General features: G+C 39.7%; 1 protein-coding gene across 2 annotated transcripts in view; it reads right to left on the bottom strand.

The window, feature by feature from the left end:
• The window catches only part of enox2 (ecto-NOX disulfide-thiol exchanger 2), a 163,777-nt gene that overhangs the window by 124,941 nt on the left and 19,125 nt on the right, over positions 1-19,711 (bottom strand). Inside the window, exon 3 of one of the 2 annotated variants that reach the window (XM_062394409.1) lies at positions 2,934-3,023. The exons of the other annotated variant lie outside the window; for it this stretch is intronic. Within the exon in view, the coding sequence (XP_062250393.1) occupies positions 2,934-2,967 (34 nt within the window). The 5' untranslated portion in view covers positions 2,968-3,023. The remainder of the gene's footprint in view (positions 1-2,933; positions 3,024-19,711) is intronic. 2 annotated transcript variants of the gene reach the window in all.

Genomic DNA, 19,711 nt, shown 5'->3' with positions numbered 1-19,711 from the left:
GGCACAAAATGTACCATCAGGCCTACACAGGCGTCAGACTCACTGCCCCCAAGTCAACAGTAACACAAAGGCAGGTAATGTCCTGCAGCCAAAAGCTTCAGCTCCCACCAAGAGGTCAAGAACAACAAAATCCACTAAATAATCACACTGTGGGATAAATAGACTTTAAAGAGCGTGTGGTTCAACTCCTCCAGTGTTTGAAGATGTTTTCTGGCATGTTTGATAATAACAGACCTTTAATTAATCTGCCCATCCATCATACTGACCACTTTATAACAGCAGATATAAAACTTCTTCATGGGGTGGGTCATCTCTCTTCTGATTTATTGATTTACTTTTTAAATATGGAGTACGATCCTGACTAACTTCACCACTCATTAAACAACAAGAAACAAACGGGTACCTGTGTAAAGGGACTTATTATCTAGAGCGAACACATTTAGCCCAACTGTGACTGCTGGGTAAACAATCAGTGTGTTCCTGGAGAAAACAACAAGATAGCTGATGAGGAGTTGTGAATTCAAAAGCAGAAACAAACTTTTTTTCAATTTGAGTGTTATTGCAATTGAATGGCTTGAAAAGTTTGCATTTAAATTACATTTAGTTTTCGTTTTGCTTCAAGTCATAACTGATTTCTTTGTTATTTTATTGTTTTCTAGAAATGTCTAAACTTTGAACCAGTATCACGAATTTCAGCGAAAAACTTTGCTGAAGGCATTATTACATTCTTTCCTACTGTAGACAGTGCTGCAGTGGAGGTTGGTGTGAACAGAATTTGATTACTCCATCCCTTTCTGTGTGCACTATGGAAAGCAAATGATGTATCATATAAAAGGTCTCTTTCCTATTTTTTTCAAACAAACCAAAACAAATTCTGCCACTTGCCTTAATTCACTGTTTAATCAATGAAGAAAAAGAGATCGTCCCACAAACTGACCCAAAACACCTTTAAAATGCTGGACGTCCGTGAACAGAGGAAGAAGAGATTGGTAGATAATTAAAGACGTTTAAGGAAAATATACTAGATGCAAAAGAGGACTATGCAGTGCACATGGGCGAAGAAAGAGGCAGAGGATACAACAGAGAGAGCAGACCAGACGAGCCGGGTGGGAGGGAGAGAGGCCAAGTATCAGACAGAGCATTCATTATCACCTGACTGACCTGCATATTGCGCTGTGTGAGAGTAATGAGAAAGGACACGCTCATCGGCCAGACCCCAGCAAGAAAACCTCTTTTCATTCCCCCTCTCTTTCAGTCTGTCAGTTTCTCACTCGCTCCATTTTCGAGTCTCAGACAATGTACTGTAGGATCCAATTGTTTTCAAAAAGCACAATGAAAGCTCGGGAGATATAGCAATGCCATGACTAATACAATGCACACTGAACAGCGTATGTGTTGAAGTGTCTCTGAACATGGTTGTGTGACGGCCAACAGTCCATTTATCCCTTTGTCTGTACTGTGCACTTATCATGCTAGTTGCATGCAGTTTCAGTCAAAATGAAAAGAACAGAGCAAGAACAAGAGTCTCCAGCCATTATATCCGATCTGAAAGGATGACTGTGTATTAAATGGACGACAATACTGATCCCCAAAAGTGAAGCCAAAGCACCTCTTCATGTTAATGGATGGGAGAAGGAAAGTGCACATATATTCATTTTCTAGTTGATCGTTGTGATTGAAAGCTGAGACTGACTCCTGATTGGTCAAGTGCACGCATCGACAGGACCTCATAAAGCGACCTGATCCCCCTCCATTGCTGTGGCTCAGACTCTGGCTCCAAATGCAAATGATGGCCATGGTTCGTTTACGGGGTATGTTAGATTCATTTATGGATAGAAGGAGGAAGCGGAGACACATCGTCCATCTGTATTTAGAGTCTATGATACAATTAGTTGCCAATTAACACAAAACACCAAGCACAGCTGAGGCTCATGGAAACGTCATTGGCTTTACAGGTATTTGGTCATAAACCGAAGCATGTAAAGTCGGGGGATCAAATTCGTGACACGAGTGATTCATTATCTGGGGACCATGGATGTCCGCACAATATTTCAAAGCATCCATCAAGTCATGGAGATATTTCAGTCAGGACCAAAGTAGTGGACTTAATCAGATCATTCTTAGACCCGTGCTGCTAGCATGTCTAAAAGCCATAATACTGTTAGCGTGTGTCGGAGATGTAACAAAACTTATAGAGTTATGTGTTACATAGAAGCTATGAATGAACGCAAGATCATGTGAGCGATTAGGTTTATTGATCCACAATTTGCAGCCATTAATTAGATCTCTAGTAATTAATGAACAAACTCATTATTGTTGCTGTTGAAACAAAAGTCTGCTGCGTGGTTTTTAATGGCTTACATGAACTAAACCTCCTCCTGCAGTTTCTATCCTCAGAAAAATGCCTTCTGTGAACGCACTGGCCAGACTGAGCCGCAATATCCATGCCAGAGATCAGCGAAGCTCCTTGGCACAAACATTGTTTTAGTTTCATTTCATCTTGTCTTATGCAAACCTCCGTCAAACTATGCCAGATACCCCATGCTGTTCAAGAGTTATGAATATTTCATTTTTTGAGTGAATGAAAAAGTTCTTTGCAGTTGAAACTGTCTCTAGATGTGCAATATGTACAGAGGATTCCCACTGGGTTCAGTGTTCAATGGCAGAATAAGAGTAGGGCATCTATTTTAAAGGGGCAGTAGTGGGGAGCAACGATCCAGCATTATCACAATTTCACACAGACACTAACAAGACCTACTGTACCAGGATCCTAGTTAACGTATTGTAACAAGGACATTTTGAGGGTCACTGGCTTTTTGTTTTTGTGTGAAGCAAAGATTTGAGCAGAACATCCTCTTTTTGATGTGACATTCCAATAGAGTAGAAACACCAACATATGCACCAACGTTCATACAGACATTCAGGCCTCCTACCTGTGACTCGGCTCGACCTGTAGTCTGTGAACATCCTAGAGATGCAGCGCCGCTGTGTCTGATCCCTGCCACACGGCTCTCGTAGTCAATCTGTTTTGGAAATCGAAACCAGGGATAAAAAAGGTCTGATCAGTGGTTTGTTCTAAAGATGCTAGAGAAGAGTCTGTTACAATACAACCCTGCAACGTGACTTATTCATTCATTTATTCCTCAGTCGTTCAAGGACGCTGACTGCGAGGAGCAGTTAGGAAGGGGTCAAACTAGAAGAGCTTTGTCTTGAATAGAGAGAGAAGACAAACAGAACAATGTAATTCATCCGCTTCTCCAAAAAGAACGACCTTCCTGCTTTGTGGAGCAGAAGCTCATCTGAGCCGAGGAGGGCTCTGAGGCACAGGAGGGTCCCATTGACTGCACTATTAACATTCAAACTGGGGGATCAGCATAGAGGAAATATAAAACGCTGCCAGAGGGATGCACAGACAATTCTGTAATGCATTTCATTCCACCGAGAGGGGCCCTGAGGGTGCCGTGATGACCAGAGTAATTGGCTTTCTCCAGCTATGATAATCTGCATCAGTCATGCCATGCCAACACACTCTCGGGCCACTGAGAAGGTCACAGTGATCCCCGAACCTCGATCTCCTCTGCCGACAATAACGTCCTGCTTCCGTTAACACAAGAATGTGCAGGACATTCTTTACTGCATTTTGGGGATTTTACCCGAAGTTCAAGGGATATTAAGGCTTTTAGTGAACTTTGATACTAAGTCACATATAAGATCAAGATGAATGATGTTGACGTGTCACAACTTCCTAACCCAATCAGAAATTAAGCCAAAATATCTTACCAATGATGCCATATTGTGCAGCAGCTACCGGGGAATGGAGCCTAGAGAGCAAGGTGCTACAGGCATTGTGACGTGTCACCTCATTTATAAAGCATCAAATAGCTAATGAAACCCCAAACCCTCAATGTGATAAGAATTACCAAAAAGGGCCATACCTATTGAAAGTCTCTTTGAAAAAAAATATTTGACGTGTATTTTAGTGTGGTCCATGTCCCATCCACTAACACGAAGGAGGCAGGGTGGATGCCCTATACTTTTTGGAAGCTGTCATGTTGTCAATCTCTAAAAAATGCAGTATATTGGAAAATCCATTATTTGCAGCCCAATACACTACAAATCACATTAAAACACACACACACACGATACATGACATATAAAGTACATATTGACCAAGTTTCATGTCACAGTTTGTCTGGATTCAACTTTATCAGTTCTGTTACTTCACGTCAGGCACTGATAAGATTCTTATCATTTATCACTGCCCGACTCGCAGGTGCATCAATGTTGATGCTGCTGTACAAGATGAGCCCAACAAGATCTTTGAACACAGAATAACGTCTTCACGGCAATCTTCGCAAACCACAATTACCGGTACATCTCTGCATCTGCTCTTTTCAAACCCACACAATAGATGCAAAACTAGGCATGCAGAGGAGCCCTGTGGAGCTACACCCTGACATCAGCCGAGGACATGTACTGAACGTACAAAGAAGTAACCCTGAAAAATGAAGTTCTCAGCATGACCAGCAACCATGGGATCAGGTCCTACACTGAATCAAACTGTATGTTACATTTTTACCTGGCACAAAAACAGACCAGAGCAAATGTAGTGATGCCAGACTCCGAAACCCTTCCCCAGTTTTCTACAGGTTGTAACACTTTATCTCTTTTATCTGTCTGTGGTAAAATCACTTCCATTTCCATGGTGTCCCTATCTACACAGCTGACCTCCGATGACCTTCTAATATGACCCATTAGAGAGAATATGATCTCTGAAGACAGGATATACCAAGGGATTTCTATGAGTGAATGCACAATTTGTTTCCCTTTTCCAGATGGTTACAATAGAGAAAACAATGCAGACTACAAATAAAACATGCTTGGGGGATGAAAATAAAATTCAGCTTGATTAAAATCTGGATTGTTTTCAGACAGCGGCTGTCAGAGCATGGATATTGTCAAAGGAGACCATATAAAAAAAAAAATATTTTTTCAAGATCCCTATTTTAAACACATCTGAATCCAATTTTAACTCATAATAGTAAATTTGTCTATTTTTGTTTACAATGTTGGAACAATCCTCAAATAAAGAGCTCTGACCCACGATTAGCAATTATATTGTCAAACACAATCTTTTTGAAACTAGAAGTTACCATATTTGAGGAGCAGGGGGGGAGCCTGACTGAGAGCTTGAGAACACTGACCTACACATGTCACCTGCTGCCATTGGATGGCACTAGCTGTCATTCAAACTTTATCCTTGCCCCAGTTCATACCATTATTTGACTCTAAATGAGACCAGAACTGATTCGACCATGAACTCAAAATGTTTAGCAACACAACAAATCAAGTGAGACATCATCAGTTTTTATTTGACCTTTATTTCAGTTATTCATAGACTTCTGTAGAAACCGACTTTTCATTGCAACAAGTGGAGTAGCCTACTGCAGCTCATCGGAGGGAAAACTTGCATTGATATCAGCTAACTGACTCAGAGTCCACGTCCATTTTTATGTCCAGTTTATGTTCTAAATCAACAAAACAAACTAGAGTATCAGATGATGGTTAATGCAAAAATAATTAGACTTTTGCTGTTTACATGTTTTTTTACACATTACTGCACAGTAGTGTACTTGTAAACAGGAGCAGAATGACTGATAGAGTAATGTGTCCTTGCACTGACAGGTCTTTTAGGCCTGGAGTGGTGTAAGACTGAGAGCCAGTGAGACTACTGAAAATGTGAACCATTCACCACAGTAATGGCAAACACCCGGCGAAATCAAGGCCAACAAGAAAATGCACACAGACCCACTCTGTGCACAGATATATAGCCTGCTTATTCAACATCAGAAAAACATTAGTTCAAACTTTGGAAGAATGATGACAGTTATTTTAATTTGAGAAAATAGGAATTATCTTAACGAGGAGGATGCGATGAAAATCCGTTTTCAAAAGTCCTTTGTGGGCACGACAACAAATGATAATCATCACTGCTAAGGCAAGGCTATCATATATGTTATTACCAGCATTTATCATTCCATGTATATAGTTGGATGGGGGTGGGTGGGGAGCGTGAGTTGCTAACTTGAGGAAATGTGTAGACTAATGATAATAAATGAGTCCGAGAAGCTTGGAAGGATATTTCACACCAGCCTTTGAAACATGTCTCTGAAATTCTGATTCAACTTCAGCACACTTACAAATATGCAAGATTCAAAGCCAGAGAGACAGATTCTATGCAGAAATAGTGGCTGAGACCATATATGTTCTTAAAATAAAAGAGCAGATTTTATTTGAAACAGAAATTGCACTTAAATAGTTTCTCAAAATGAGGAGAAAGCTATAACAAAATAAGTTTCTAAAATAGTATAAATTGATTGTTTATTAAGTGTAATGTATTAGTAGGCCCAAAACATCTTGGGGGAATTTGAATACACAATTATTGAATATAAAAATTTAACTGGTAAAATAAAGTAGCAAATGGAAGTTTTATTGCTTTCAAATGCAATTTTCTTGTGCATCCCCTCCTGCAGATTTTCAGTGTTAAACACATTTAGCCTTGTGTAAGTATGTACTTTATTTCATCTATAGTTTATAGACACAGATTTGCCATCTTGACAAATGCGTGAAGCCAGACACCTGTGTCTAGCAGGGCCTAGAGGATCCCCTCAGTGAGGAGAGGATTATCAGAGTCAACCAGCCCCTATAGTGATGAGAACTGAGATACCACATAATATACCAGATAGGTCAATTCATCATTTATCTCCTCAGCAGGGAAACTGCAGCCTGCCAAAGCACAAAATTCACAGTGTCGGATTAATCATAGCAACTTCACAAGAACTGATCTGTACTTCACAACTAGCGCTAGTGTGCATTTTCTTTCCTGTAGCTGTCCCTCAGTCGGCATGCTTATCTCTGTGATGAAGTACCTCATCTCCCGCACAGGAGCAACAAAAAGAAAGCTCAGAGGGTTTTACATTTGTCTGAAAACCAGAGAAATATGTCCAGAGTATCAAGTGAGGGAAGGGGGAAAAAAGCTGTACTTGGATTAAACAACCGTCATGTTTACACAAATACACACAGAATTAAGTTCAAATTTGCATCTGCTTGCCTACATTTTTATTCTGAATTTGAAGTTGGTATTATAAGTAAATTGCGATTTTCTTTTGAGAAACAAAAGCATTTTTGCAACTCGAGCCAGATGTTCGTCAATTCAAATCTATTCAATTAATCAAATCTTACACAGCTTTTCTCACATCTTTACTGCGACAACCAGCTGTGCTGACAAATAACATTTTTACCGGCAAATGGATTATCCTCATTATTGTCAGATGAGGAGACATTTATCTAAATGTGTGCTGCTAATTTATAATTAAAATTCAGTCATTTCTTTCTTACTTCTCAAAACGCAAATATTAGATTTGATTTCCTGTACCACTGTACTGATGGAAATCCTTGACCTTGGTTTCTTAACAATACCAAATAGCATGTTTCCTAATGTGAGCAAAAATATGTTATGATTTATGAATTCCACGGTGACAATATTTGAACTCCATGATGCTCAAGGTGATAAAAACAGCTTGACATGTTGGTATCAGCCTTTGTGTTTGCCTGTATGAAAACTTGTAGTGTGTGAATGTATCAATAATCAGTCAACCTTTGTTATGAAGATATAATCCACACAACCTTGCTGCTGCAAGCAAAGAACTGATGCATAAAAGGAAAAGGTGACCACTCATGATTTGCTTGAACGTGTTCTAGGAGGCAAACATACATAAAAAGACTATTATTACAGATGTTGGATAACTAACCTTGAGCCAGAGCTTTATAAATGACTTGTTTATCTACACTGAAAGAAATATAAACCAAATACACAACAAAATACATGCATACCTTAAAGCAATACAGATACACACCAGGAATAACATCATCATTTGCATAATGGTATGTTAACAATGTAATCTTAAAAAATGACTGCTATTAAATTAAAGTACTATTTTAGGACTACAACAAGTGATTAATGTCTTATTAACATAAGGATATCATTGTTTTAACAGTGTAATGTGCAGATTCGCATGATGTCATGACATCAAACAGTAGCTGGAAACTGCAAGTTTGGGGAATTTTTACTCCGAAATGCCAAAAAAAGTTTTAAGTTGATTTCTTTATGATCTGTTAAACACAATGAAAATTGGTTTCCATGATCGTAGCAGTTTAAGAAATATTTATACTTTATAACTCGATCAGATGACTCAGAGCTGTATTTATAAGAGCTTCATAATTTCCCCTGTGTAATTTAGCTTTAAGTGCTGCCTTCATGGGAAGATGAAAATTCTAGATCCTGTAAACACTTGAACTGAGACAGCGAGGTTAGGGGCCTAAGTCTAATTACCTACAGATCCTTGGCCTTTCAAATGAATGCTTAGCCTACAGCTCCATATTCATTTTATCTTTAAAAAAAACACGATTTACACATATGTTATGATTTGTACAATATGTTTAACTTTTTCTTCAATTAACAATAGGGTTAGAGTGCATGTTGTGGCTTCAAACAGTTGGTTGAATGGACAGTGTGCGAGTAATAATAAGGAAAAGCCTGGCAGTTGACAGATCGCATGTGGGTTGAGGGAATGAAAACACTTCAACGGACAGAAGCTTTGACATGTTCGCAGTGACGTCTGCCATCCTTCCTCCAATCATAATTCAAGCATCTATGTCAATATAATCAAAATTATTAAATGTTGACAACAACATTTTATTAATTTACTTAACGTACAGTTCCCACACTATTACCAACATGTGCTCATGTGGTGCAGTATTTGCACGTTGATGAGCTCCTGCTGATATTTTGCAGAGATGACAGTCTGTCAAGGTTTTCTCCAAACAGGGAAACAACATGTTGGAGAGATGGCACCATCCCTTTGCTGCAATATGTGATGATATAATGTAAAAACAGTTCTACATAAAAACAGAGTACAAAGAAAAACCGAAGCTGGCTCCGGTGCTGATATGTCACAAATACCTCTTGTCAAAATGGATAGGTAGGGAGCAGACTCATACACCGTTTGTAAAAACAATTTTAAAGATAGTGAAACTCATTCAATTCACCTTTAGGTAATAAACATGGGACGTATTTCTGTTATAAATCATCCATATAGAATTTCTACCAACTGATATGTTGCTTTTGTGGCCGTATTGACGTTACACCATTTATTCAAGACACCACATCACAAAATAATGTTAGCTTTAGAAAGATTTACAATAGTGCCAGACAACCAGAGGACAGAGGGAGGGCAATGAGACAACAGCGAGAACAAAGCGTTTCCACTGTCCTTCACCAAACAAAGAACCGACTACAAGTTGGGTATGTCTCCTATCGTTTGGACGAGGCTCGGGCTGAGCAGGCTGACGTTGAGCAGGAAAACAATTTTCCACAATGTAACGGACATAGCCCGAGGTCTAACACAATACAATTTTCTATCAACCCAAGACAAGAAATCGCCCCTAAGTGTGAGGATGCAATAAAAGCAATAAAAAATGTGTGCATCCTCGAATAACATATCAAATCGTTTCTAAGGTTTATGGAAAAGTTTACACAGTGTCCACAGCTTTGGTGCAGTTTTGTTCGTAGAGTCACACAAAGCAAAGTAACAAGGTGGTAAAGACATGCTAAAAAAAACTAAGGAATAAGAACATGCGACAAGAAACAGACAATGTCAGGGCCGCAATTGACAAATAATTCATCATTAATAAGTGAAAAGTATTTTCAGATATTTTGGGACATTTTTGCCTTTATTCATAGGACAGTATAGGCCTGAAATGGGGAGAGAGGGTAAGGATCACATGCAATATAGAAACTAATGAACCTAGCCAAGCCACTTTTCATTTTCACCTTTTTTAATACAGCCCTCCTGGTTTCTGAGCCATAAAGCTCTACAAACTGACAGCTGTGGTGCCAGTTATGGGAAACGGCCGCACTGACAGAATGGTTTCGCTGAAGGCAGTCCTGGGAAAAGGCCTTCGCTCCGTAATTTACAAGTGGGCTGAGAGCCAGTGTTGTTTGACTGCTGTATACATGCTGTCTTTGTATTCATGGCCAATGACGAGGTCGGGGAAATCGTTTTACCCATGCAGCGGAATCTATAGCCCTGGATGTCATTGAGATGTGCCAGAAGAAACAGAATTCAATTCAAAACAATTAAAAATAAACAAGATTTAATATCAGCTGGAGAGACAGAGAAAACTCTTTAGGTGGATAAATTACAACTGTGTGGATAAGTTTCCCTCTGAGGGAGAAAACCAAAAGAAACCTTGAGTGTGCATGCCATTGGTTTTAAAGCAAAGTAAGACAAAGAGGGAACTTAATGAGAATATTGCGAGTGAATAATTACTAGACGTAGCAATTAGGAAGAACAATGGTATGTTGTTTTTAAAAGGTCCTGGTAATTATCCAAATCAATCCTGGTAAAAATCAAGGCTTTCATACCTTTTAAATGCCTATAACTGTGTCCTTTAATGGAGGCGATTCACTTGAAGGTTTGATTATAGTGCACAATAGTCTATATCAGAATACATGGCACATTCTTGGTTTGGCTGTGCAGCCGGGTGTATGTGTAGAGAGGCCGCTGCTGGAAAAGAGCAGTGGTGTTGAGTCGAGCAACCCTTTGGTATATAAAGGTTTGAAAAAGCAGTCTTGCATGTGAAGGGATAGATGGGGCTCAGCTCTTCCTGTCACAAGCATTTAAGTCAGGGAGGAAAGGTAGGAGGGCAGGCCAAAGCATGTGTATGGAGGGGAAAGGATGAGACAGGGAGGCCAATACCATTAAAGGCAGAAACCCTTATCTTAAATTCTGATGTCTCGGTTATACCATTGATACCGGGACTGAAATATTAAACTCATGTCAAGAAGGGAAATATGCACGACTGGAGGTCGGGTAAGAAATTAAAAGGTTAGCTCATTCGAAGAAAAACGTCCCAGTAGGATTCCGGAAATGCCTTTCAGGAAATTGAGATGTTGAAGCATTTAAAAACCTTGAAACCATGACTCCTAACAAGCTGGTCCTCGAGGGTGCTTCTGTCTGAAACGGTTTCAGGCGACCAAAACGGCGTTTGACCTGAGGAGTGTTGCCTCGTATTACCAGTGAATACTATGTGTGTTGGAAGCTGTGAGTAGAAAATGACAGGCGCTAGTATTCATTCTGAAATGTACAACACAGTAAGGTAGCCCTGTCATACTTTGCCTAATTAACATTAAAGTAAGCTAAAACAGGCATCTTCATCATCTGTTTCCTAAATTACTTGTCAAGCAATGAAAGCTGAGTGTGCAGCTGTCTGACTCGTAACAGAGTCTGTTTCTGCCTGTGCCAGCAGCACATCGACTGTGCACTGTTCCATATCTTTTCATACACTGCATAAAAAATAAAGAGATGAAAGAAGTTTCAAAGTCCTCGGTTGATTAGCACTTAAGTGTGTGTGTATTTTATGCTTCAAAGAAAAACCCATAATTAAGAAGACTCCGAAATTGGCTGTCAGTCTGTTGCTGGTAATAATGAAATAAGACTATCCATTCTCCCAGTACAAGTCGTGAGGAGGCTTCCTCATGCAGCCGGTCCTTTGTGTTTTCTCCAGGTCTTGACCGGAGTTCATTGCCTTTGATTGAAAATAAGATGACTCTGTTCTGCTGCTTATTGCAGCCTCCTCTCTCAACACCTAATTACCTTGTTTCAACAAAGACGCTGCCAGGTGATAAAAGCTATGAGCAAAACATAATTCCACTTTCTTGAACATGGCGAGAGAAGATGTTAGCCAAGGTAAGTGCTCTCCGAGTGAAACAAAAACTCTGTTATCCTTTGCTTTTACCATTACTTTTAACTTATGTTATTAGCGTTTATCTGAATATAAATGATAGTGTCTTATTTTGCTTATTGTCTTTATGGAAAAATAAAATATTCTCACAAGTTCCCATTGCCCAAAGTATAATATTCAAATAGGAGCATTTCTTTGAATTAACTGTCGTCATAAAAACCATCAATTGACAGATTGATGTATCATTTCATCATCAGAGTTTAAATTTACAAAAAGAATATACGAATTTCTTCCAATTAAGCTGTGGCAAGATTCATATCAGATATCAATGGTAAAACCAATCGATTAGAAAAGAAAAAATGCTAGCAACAACAAAATTGTCTCTCATATCACATTTTAAATTAGTAATTAAAAACCAGGAATAACGTTTGCAACAAATGCAAAAAGCTCCCAAGTCTTAAGAGGGTTGTTCCAGTCGGCTTCAGAAATGTTGCATCTATTAAAATCATTCATGCTTGGCCCTTAATATGTTTGCCTACGTTAACATATTTCAGACAATACTTTTTAAACCAATAGAAAGCACAGCTGACCCCCGAACATAGAAGAAATCTCAAATGACAATGAACATCCTGGAAGGGGCCAATCACCATGCTAATTAATTGTGGGCCAAGTTTAAAAAAATCTGCTAAATGATATCAAGCTGGGTTACCCCCTTCATCATTTACAGTACTGCTGATATCTCTCCCTTTTTCAACGATACCTTAAAGCTAACAGTATACACATCTCATAGGGGGACACAGTGAATAAGAACGCCTCCATATTGTCCTGCGCACTCATCACGGCTGATTAAGCAACCTGAGGTCATTTACTTCATTGGTGGCAATGTGTCTGCAATCCCAAGCAGTCGTATCAGAGTGCTGACACTGAGGTTAGCCAAGCATGCAATCCTAACAGACTGACACGGTGGGTCAAGGTTGTCTGCTCCCTCCGTCCACATGGTGATAAGACTAAGGCATTACATACGTGTGAGGAAGGACTTATTGTAATGGCATGTCTAAACTTATTTCTGCAAAAGCCCTTCACATTTTGTGCATTTTAGAGCCGAGGTAACGCGCATGGCAGCACTGGTGTAGAGTGGATTTATGTGCCACTTGAATTTGTCATGGATGAATGTCACAGGTTCAAACCATTTCTGCCGTTTGCCGTAGCCGTTTGGATCATTAAGCCAATTGTGAGAGGCGTCAACCGGACTCTGGTGTAGACATTTCATTATTAAGCTACTCACCCTCATAATATCGCCTCTTTTTTATCTTGTTTCTACCTGATCTCTGTTATCATGACACACGAGGCCGAGCTGCAGTCTTGAATATTCATGCACATAACCAGTAATTTCTAAGTGAGCTCTTTGTGACACCCTGTGAAGATAATTAATGTATGAAAGTTCTTCAAAACGTACTGTCAACTCCAGGAATCTGACCTCTGTTTATCTCCAAAGTTGCCCAATGAAGCTTGAGTCTGCTCAAAATAAAGCCACTTTCCCTGCAGTGTTCTCTCCCAGCTCACCTGGCGTTTAGAGGGAATAGCAGCTGGTACATGATGTACTACAGGTGGCGCCCATAACACCCCCCTGATTAATTAAGAGATTGGGTACAACCTTTTTGAGCCATGCATTTGGTGCAGCAGCCTTATTTTCTCCATCATTAAAAAATTAAACCTGGATTTGGACACGTTTTCAATGCACGAGCACTGTGCACTTTAGACCGTGCTTCTTAAACAAAGGACCAAAGCTGTTAGTCTTTGATAGTCCAGACTCTGAATGAGAACCTGGGAGATTTTAGAAGAGACAGAGACAGTCTAGACAATTCTGCCAATCCTCCGAAGAGACCCTACAGTAAATGTATTGCTCTCCAATGTATCACTCAGAAACTCCAACAAACGGCTGAGAAAACAATAACATGAGTTTACACTGCTGTCATTGGTCATGATCATCACAAACTCATTGTGGGTACAATGAAAACTGTCACACAACATAAAAACAGATACAACAGTAACACTCTCTGTCACGCCATTGGGAGGTGTCCAAGATACTGCGCAGTTTATATTTCTGGTGCTCTTTTGTTCACCATATCCAACATCCGTCTACATTAAGCACTTTACTGGTAAATAATTTGAATTCTGAAAAAGCAGTAAGATGTCTTAATATGACTCCAGCTCAGAACGGGGGTAGCTCCTTCGTCCTGCTACCTGTTTCCTCACATACTAAGTATGCTTGTACTCAGAAGACTGTTCATCTCTGTCTCCTTCAATTGACTGATGGATTTCCAAACTCTGCATCAGCCAAAGCTATTAAGTGGTCTGCTAGAGCGAAATGACTTTACTGTTCCCAGAGAGCAACATTAGGCTCAGCAATTCCTGCCTGCTATTGTTCAGGGCCACTGTGACACAGTTAATTTCTTGCCAGACAAGCACAAACACTAGCGCTAACACACAAAATAAATAAGTAAAATGTGGGAGGGAACCAGAATCATCCAAATGGCTCAGTTTCTCTTTTTTGCTTTGAGCGATATAACATACTGGTTGCATGAGTTGACCCTTATCAAATTAGTTTCATTCAAGGAATCTTATGGAATGGCTTTTATGCTATGGCATCACTGAGGTAATGGACGAATATGATGTTCTAAACCTCTGTTTAATACAATGACTACTCTTGATGGATTACCCATTCAATATCTCAGAGTAAAGACTTAATGCAAGGTTTGAACTATTCAGTAGAATTCAATTCAGCCCAGTGAAGAGTCCGTGTGAATAAAAAGTTTTGCTCACGGCCAAACACTTTAATTTATAACCATTACATGCTGTCTTCGAATCAGGTAAAAGGCTAGCGCTCAATAGGGGAGCTGCAGGTTATATTAGATGAAAATGTGTAATAGGACTATGAGGGACTTACCCTAACCTGCATTACTCCTGGTCGTATCTGACACAGGAGATAAATCCACACTTTCTATTCATGGAAGGAATGTGGTTGCACCCTGTGAATCGAGTTCGCCTGCCTTGGTTATCCAAACACAGAGCTTATTTCCCATTCCAGAGCTGGGAAATAGCTGTGGCTCCATCCCCACCAGGACTTGTGAAGGTGCAGTAGTCACACGCAGTGCAATGCAGCCTAAGGACATGGTAAAAAGAAGTTCTAGGAAGGCGAGAGGTAATATAAGCTCCTTGCGAACATTGAAAAAAAAAAACTAAAAGAATCTGTGCCTTAGATTTTGATGGAATGCTGGTATGCGACCATGTACTACTGAGGGCAAAAGTTGATTGAAATATATGATGTGTCACAATCTTTGCAGGTGTCAATAGGCCCTGAACACTTCAACATATATTACATTTGTTTAAACCACGGAAAAAACATTTGAGCATTGATCTTGTTGTTATCAAATGCATGCTAGTATATCTACACAGTACCATGTCCAAATGCAATTTTTATTCACATTGAGAAAATGAAAGAAGCATAAATATAATTTTACGTAAAGATGGATTAATACTTGCCAGAACCAGAAGCTGTAGTGACGCTATACCTATAGATTTTCAATTTATAGTTCAGCATCACATTTCACCTGAGGATAAGCCATCACATGACTAGACACATTAATTGTACATACACACAGTATTTATACATAATTATATAACCCAATGTAAAATACTACATTTAATATTTAGGAGAACACACATGCTTTCATTTATATCCAAAGACAGCACAATGATGTGAGGAATGACCTTGTGAGCAGAGGGTTTTGCAGTGGAGACACTTTGTTAGATGATTTTTAAGTAAGAAAGGCAGATTACTGAGTTTTCCTTCACCCTGCTTCAAATTGTCCTTGCACTCACCGATCTCTACCATTGTCAGAGACTTGTAGGATAACAAAAAGTCACTCAGTCACATTTCGTATGGGTCCCACTAAAAAACAGCTACTGCCACAATCGAAACAGAAATGTAAACTCTTCAGAAGCCAGTTATATATGAAGTTCTTCCTTGATGTGATTGAAACCCTCTAAACTTTTAACCCATACTCTCATTTATATTTTGAAGCATTTTCTGCAGCCGTGCGACATGTATGCAATAATTAGATAATTACTAACTTCCAACCGTAAAGAATCAGTCTGATTAGGGCCATTTACATAAGTGCATGGACTGGCACATGAGGAAGAAAAAAATTATAATTGGACAACTAATGCATGGTGATTATATGTACAACCTTTCTGCCCTTGGTGCAAGACGCTGCAATGTAACTACCCTGCACACATTCACAACATTGCTATGAATGGTACATTCTGTCTTATATTATTAGGGCCATTTAACTGAACCTGAAGCATTTCCTGCCAGCTGGATGAATGCCCTATAGCTTTAACACATCTCGCATTATGGTGGCACAGGTTAATAACTGGGGAGGATAAAAGTAAAGTATTTAACTGGAGCAAACTGTCAAGGATTATTGGTCATATCTTGTTTTATCGCCCCCTTCATTGTAGTGAGTGGGGTCAAGCTGCAGTGCCTCTTTGTCTTGGGGCCTTATCTGGCTGTGAAGCACCGGGCTCTGTGCTGCTGTCTCTATTGGCACGGTGATGGAGGCAAGGCCTGCCATCCCAGATAACCCTCTCTCTGTTCAGCCAGCTTCATGTGTGCTGCAGGTGTAGAGAAAATGGTCCCATGGCCATTACACTTAGCACTGCTGGTGACATGGCAACACCTCTGATGGGAAACAGCTGAAGATGTGGGGAAGGAGTGATGATGGGGGAGATTGACACAATCAGGGACACAACACAATGAAGTTAGACTCGGAGGACTTACAAATGACAATAGTTACAATCGAGACATGAACTATAAAACTCATTGTATGGCCCTAATTGTTGCTGAATCAACAGTTCTACAAACACTACACATTCCGACGTGTTGATACCTCGGCTAATCAGCAGGACACTGCTCAATTAGAAACATCATTTTATGCAAAACTCCATAAAAACTTCCCAGCGGTAGTTAAGCATGGGAAAATGCATGTGCAATTAAGAAAACAATCCAAAGTGTAAAATAAAGCGAGGCAGGCTACAGTCTGTAATAACCACACAGGAATGATGGTTGTTGCGGCTGCTGCTCCAAAACTGTCACCAGGGGGAAAACCTTGTTATGCGGAATATTCAGCAGCCAAACCGTATCCAGGTGGCAAGAGATTGGATACAAGGAGTGATAATTGGATGCACAACAGTTTCTCTCCTTATAACATTTAGAACAAAACAAAACCGAATAAATACAGATTGGAAGTAGTCCGACAATCTCGTAAATGGAGTAGTCACTTTTAACTTTGACATAAAATAACAAGCAAGAGTTTATCGTTTGTGAAATGGTCCAAATATCAATAGCACAAACATAGAATTATTTCCAGTTAATGGTAGGGCATTGAATGGTCTAATTCCAAGTCATCTCACCTGAACAACATTTTATGTTTATAGTTATTTTAGGATAATTAGTTTAGTTTAATGTTAAGAGAAGGAAAAATGGTGTCTATATAAATGGATGACATTGCAGATCGCCAAAGCATCTTGATCGCCGTGCAGTGCAGGTCATAAATCCTGCCTCCTTCAAGTAAGTGGAAGGGACACAGGGTGTGTGTCAAATATATGTTTCTAAAGATTGTCTGTCACTTTAAGCAGTTCTTCTTGTTTGGATTTAATTAGTTATTTGATGCCATAAAAACGGGCTGAAATGTCTTGATTGACAGCTGAGACAGACTCACGTTTGGTCGTGTGTGTTTATCACCTGGACCTCGCTACCATGCTCCATCTGATGGCTACTGCGCAGATTTAAGCTTCTGAGTCTTTGTATCCTGGATATTTTGACTTTCAGAATAGCAGTAGGAAAGTGGAGACACGTCCTCCATCCTTACATAAGGAGCCTATGTTATAAACCATAAAATTAGCTTTTTTGCTCAAAAAATGACTATCAATTCATATTTTCAAAACCTAAATAAAAACAAATGTTTATTTTTTCTTAATACATTTGATAATATACAGACCAGTTAATAAAAGAGCAGCCTGTCTCATGTATAACAAAGTATCTGTGAGGGCACGTTTTGATCAGTACAAGAACAAGCACATCTGAGGCCAATGTTAAAGTGGGGACAAACAAGCAGCAGATGAGACCACCTGGCCCTGCAAGACTATTTTTACACGGGACAAAAATGTATAACACGACCGTCCAGTAGCAGAGAAACAGACACGCGGGGGGAGGAGGCAGCTCTCTGTGAAGTCAATGTGTTGACCCTCTGCCTTCTTCCTCTTGTGGTTTTCCCAGAGGAGTGAACTCATGTCACTGTCATCTTCCATTTGTTGTCTAAAAGGAGCATAAACTGAAAAAGAATGCATCTTTTAACATGGCCTGGATCATGTTAAATATAAGGCAAATACAAAAGAGAATGTGGTGGATTTCTGGAGGAATAAGCCCCAACTTTCTCCAGATTGCATCCAAGGGACTGAGTACCTGGGCGTGCAGCTGGTTAACAACTAGCAACTGGCTAGGCTTCCAAGAAGGGCATGAGCTGGCTCTACTTCCTGACAAGGCTCCGGTCCTTCAATCTCTCCACCTAGATGCTCCAGATGTTTTACGAGTCTGTTATTGCTAGCACCGTCTTCCTTGCTGTGGTGTGTTCAATAAACTCATCAGAAAAACAGAGTCTGTGATCGCCTCTTAGCTTGTCACCCTGGAGTAGGTGGCCGGGTACAGAATGCTGGCAGGACTGCTTCCAACAATGGCATCTCTTAACAAAACAGTGGACAGACCTTAAGAGCAACTTCAGCAACAGACTCAATCAACCACTCTGTTGAAAGGTACGATCAGGAAATCTTCCCTGGTTGGTGCTATCAAGATACACAATCCATCTGCCAGATCTGTGGTTACTCAACTGGACTGAACAGAATTTTTTGAACACTTACAACCTGCAGTAGACATTCTGCCAGTCTGCTCTTTCCTCTGCACTAAACACTCACCTCTGAAAATATCGAGAATATCATACATATAGTATTCGATCGATACACCATATTTTATATTCTTTTTACATAATGTGTATTAAATTAAAATAAATAATGGGTGTCATTATACATATTTTATCACAACGTTACTGCCACTGAAGTATTACTAAGCTATTCCTATTATTATCATTTAAGCTATTCCATTGTTATTATTATTGCTATGCTATCACTGAACACTATTATTAGTATGCAGCATGTACCCTGTTATTATTGTATCTTGAGGAACGTGGCTGCTGCTGTGATAATTTAATTTCTCTCGGGGATCAATAAAGTAATCCATCAATCTATCCATCTATAAATATTATCATTGTTGTGACTTAAGATTGTCTGGCTGCGTAAATTGATTTGATTAAACATGGCACAGGAGACGAATATATGACGATGACAAATATTTTCCAGAGCTGAAAATAACACTGTGGCCTCTACTGTACACATGAGATGCCACAGAGGTCGACAAAAAACCTTTGGTTAAGCTCACGTCAGAGTTGGACTTGTCATGTGTCAAGGTTGGTTCTACAAGTCAAAATAACATCATATTCTACAAAGAACAAGCAGCAGCACATCTCATTTAATGGCCTGTGAGTCACCGTGGGCATGACTTTGTGATATACTTTGTTTTATATCTGCTCTGCAAAGCTATGCCCAATTGTAAAAGTAGTTTTAGAATATAAACTACAGCGCAATTAAACAAGACAAGGAGTTGCTTAAACTCAAAACCCCCAAAGTGCTCTATTTTTGCTCCTGCCTCAGCTGACATTTTCCCATTAGTGGCACAGGGCGCGTAATTTGGTGGCACCAATATTTCATTTCAGAGAGCATTTCCCACAGTAAT

This window comes from Platichthys flesus, chromosome 8 (genome assembly GCF_949316205.1).
Source record: "Platichthys flesus chromosome 8, fPlaFle2.1, whole genome shotgun sequence".
NCBI classification, from domain to species: Eukaryota; Metazoa; Chordata; class Actinopteri; order Pleuronectiformes; family Pleuronectidae; genus Platichthys; species Platichthys flesus.
Note: the sequence above shows the minus strand (reverse complement) of the source record. Positions and strands in the feature narration are given on the sequence as shown.